Raw genomic sequence first — 2,390 nt, forward strand, 5'->3', positions numbered from 1 at the left:
TCATGATTTTAATTGTGATTTAATCGTGGCAATAGTGACCTACTTTTGAGAGTGTCCTTGAAGCCAGAACATACTGACAGGCTGGTGTTTTTTGCCAGAAATCTGTCCCCTTATGTTTCATGCTATTGCCTTTACATAATTATTACAATTCATTTTATTTTGCTCATCCCGTATGTAATTCATTCTTGGTTATATTTCATCTTGTTATAATTTTCAAAAAAATCTGCAAAAATCAATAATCGTGATTAATAATCGTGATAATGATTTTGACCAAAATAATCGTGATTATGATTTTTTTCCATAATCGTGCAGCCCTAGTGTATCTAGACACTACATGTAGAATACCCATATGCTAGATACGTCTACAGTGTATCCAGACATTACATGTAGAATACCCATATGCTAGATACGTCTACAGTGTATACAGACACTACATGTAGAATACCCATATGCTAGATACGTCTACAGTGTATACAGACATTACATGGAGAATACTCTTACACTTGAAGAATCTGTGATTTGGGGCACCTAAGCCACACCCTCTGCAATTATGCAGTTCATTGCAACTCTGCTGCCTATTGCCAAATTTGATCTTTCCATGAATATTTTCTTAATAATAAACCGACATTTACGAGTCTGACCAAAGCACAGTAAGTTTTGCAGCTACAAATGTCTGTTTCTGGAAATTCAAAATGGCAGACCATGGAGAAGATCCCCCTTTTCATGTATGAAAAGTGAAATATTGAATACATTGAATTTGGTGGTGGTGCTAAGTATTTGTTAAAAATGTAGCGTTTGTGAATGGGCAGCATGGATTCTGGTAATGAACTAGTAAAAAATATTAGACGATGCACCTTTCAGTTGCACAAATATTGAATGGAAGTGGATTGATGTGGTGCCTAGGTGGATTTTAACGCTATTAACGTCAACCTAATGCATGGAATTAGTGACAGCTGTGAGTGTCAATTCGTGATTTTTGAAGGGGTGTCTCAATTCGTAGGGGTTGCGTTTCAAGCCCTACACCTTGCGGCTTCATTTGAAAGCATGAGGGGCAAGAGGAAGGTGTAGGGGGTAGGGATGGAGATTAGTGATGGGAAAGGCCATGAGGTACCCCATACTGCCACTACATGAAGAATACTGTAGACTTGAAGATCCTGTGATTTGCAGGGACATGAATATTTGAAACGACGAGAAAAGAACAAGAGAGAAGAGAGAGAGAAGAGAGTACAAAAGAACAAGAGAGATAAGTGACGAACATGAACGAGACGGATAGTTGTAGTTGTCAGTAGGGTACCGTTAGCTCCTGGCACTGAAACACACACACATGCACACACCTACACACATACCTACACACATACACACACACACACACACACACACACACACACACACGCACACACACACATACCTACACACACGTACTCAAACACACACGCACACACACACACACACACACACACACACACACACACACACACACACACACACACACACACACACACACACACACGCCGTGAGCTGTTTGTACTGAGCTAGGTGCTGCTGGGGTTTTGGGAAAGTCACCAGTGATGAAATGGTCCCATTGCTATTTGGAATTCAAGGTTCCACCTCCAACAGTAGTGTACAGACGCATACTCTCTGGAACACACACACACTGAGATACACACACTCTCTCTCTCTCGTTCTCTCTCTCTCTCTCATACACACACACTCACACACTCTCTCTCACACACATACTCACACACACAATTTCACTGTTGATATCTGCTCTTTGTAACCTCTTTATAACACACACACACACACACACACACACACACAAACACTCTTTGATGTGTCTATACTGTATGTGTAACCTCTCTCTCTCTCCGTGTGTGTGTGATGTAACAGGATCTGCCGCGGTCTCCCGTGGCTCCGCCCCTTGAGGCCTGCTTCCTGCGGCCGGCCCGCCCACCCAACAGACGGCCGCCCTCGCGCTGGGCAGGCGCACGCTCCCCAAACTCTTCCCCCACATGGGGGAGTAACGCCAACACCAGTCAAAGGTTCCAGTTCCCCCCAACAACCCAGAGCATCCCAGAGGGGGAAGAGCCAAGGCCAGCCTGAACGAGGGATGGAGGTCCCTCTCCTCTCTCCTCCTCTCCTCTCCTCTCCTCTTCTCTCCTGTCCTCTCCTCTCCTCTCCTCTCTTCTCCTCTCCTTTCCTCTCTCCTGCTCTCCTCTCCTCTCCTCTCTTCTCCTCTCCTCTCCTCTCTCCTCTACTCTCTTCTCCTCTCCTGTCCTCTCCTCTCCTCTCTCTTCTCCTCTCCTCTTCCTCCTCTCTTCTCTCCTCTCTTCTCCTTTCCTCCTCTCTCCTCTCCTCTTCTCTCTCCTGCTCTCCTCTCCTCTTCTCTCTCC

The 2,390-nt window shown here is 45.1% G+C and overlaps 1 protein-coding gene across 1 annotated transcript in view; it reads left to right on the forward strand.

Moving 5' to 3' along the window:
- LOC134466119 (microtubule cross-linking factor 1) overlaps window positions 1–2,167 on the forward strand; it is a 69,332-nt gene extending 67,165 nt beyond the window's left edge. The window contains exon 24 of the mRNA XM_063220014.1: window positions 1,888–2,167. Within this exon, the coding sequence (XP_063076084.1) occupies window positions 1,888–2,100 (213 nt within the window). The 3' untranslated portion in view covers window positions 2,101–2,167. The remainder of the gene's footprint in view (window positions 1–1,887) is intronic.
- The last annotated feature ends 223 nt before the right edge of the window (window positions 2,168–2,390 follow it).

The sequence above is a fragment of the Engraulis encrasicolus genome, chromosome 16 (genome assembly GCF_034702125.1).
Source record: "Engraulis encrasicolus isolate BLACKSEA-1 chromosome 16, IST_EnEncr_1.0, whole genome shotgun sequence".
Classification (NCBI taxonomy): domain Eukaryota; kingdom Metazoa; phylum Chordata; class Actinopteri; order Clupeiformes; family Engraulidae; genus Engraulis; species Engraulis encrasicolus.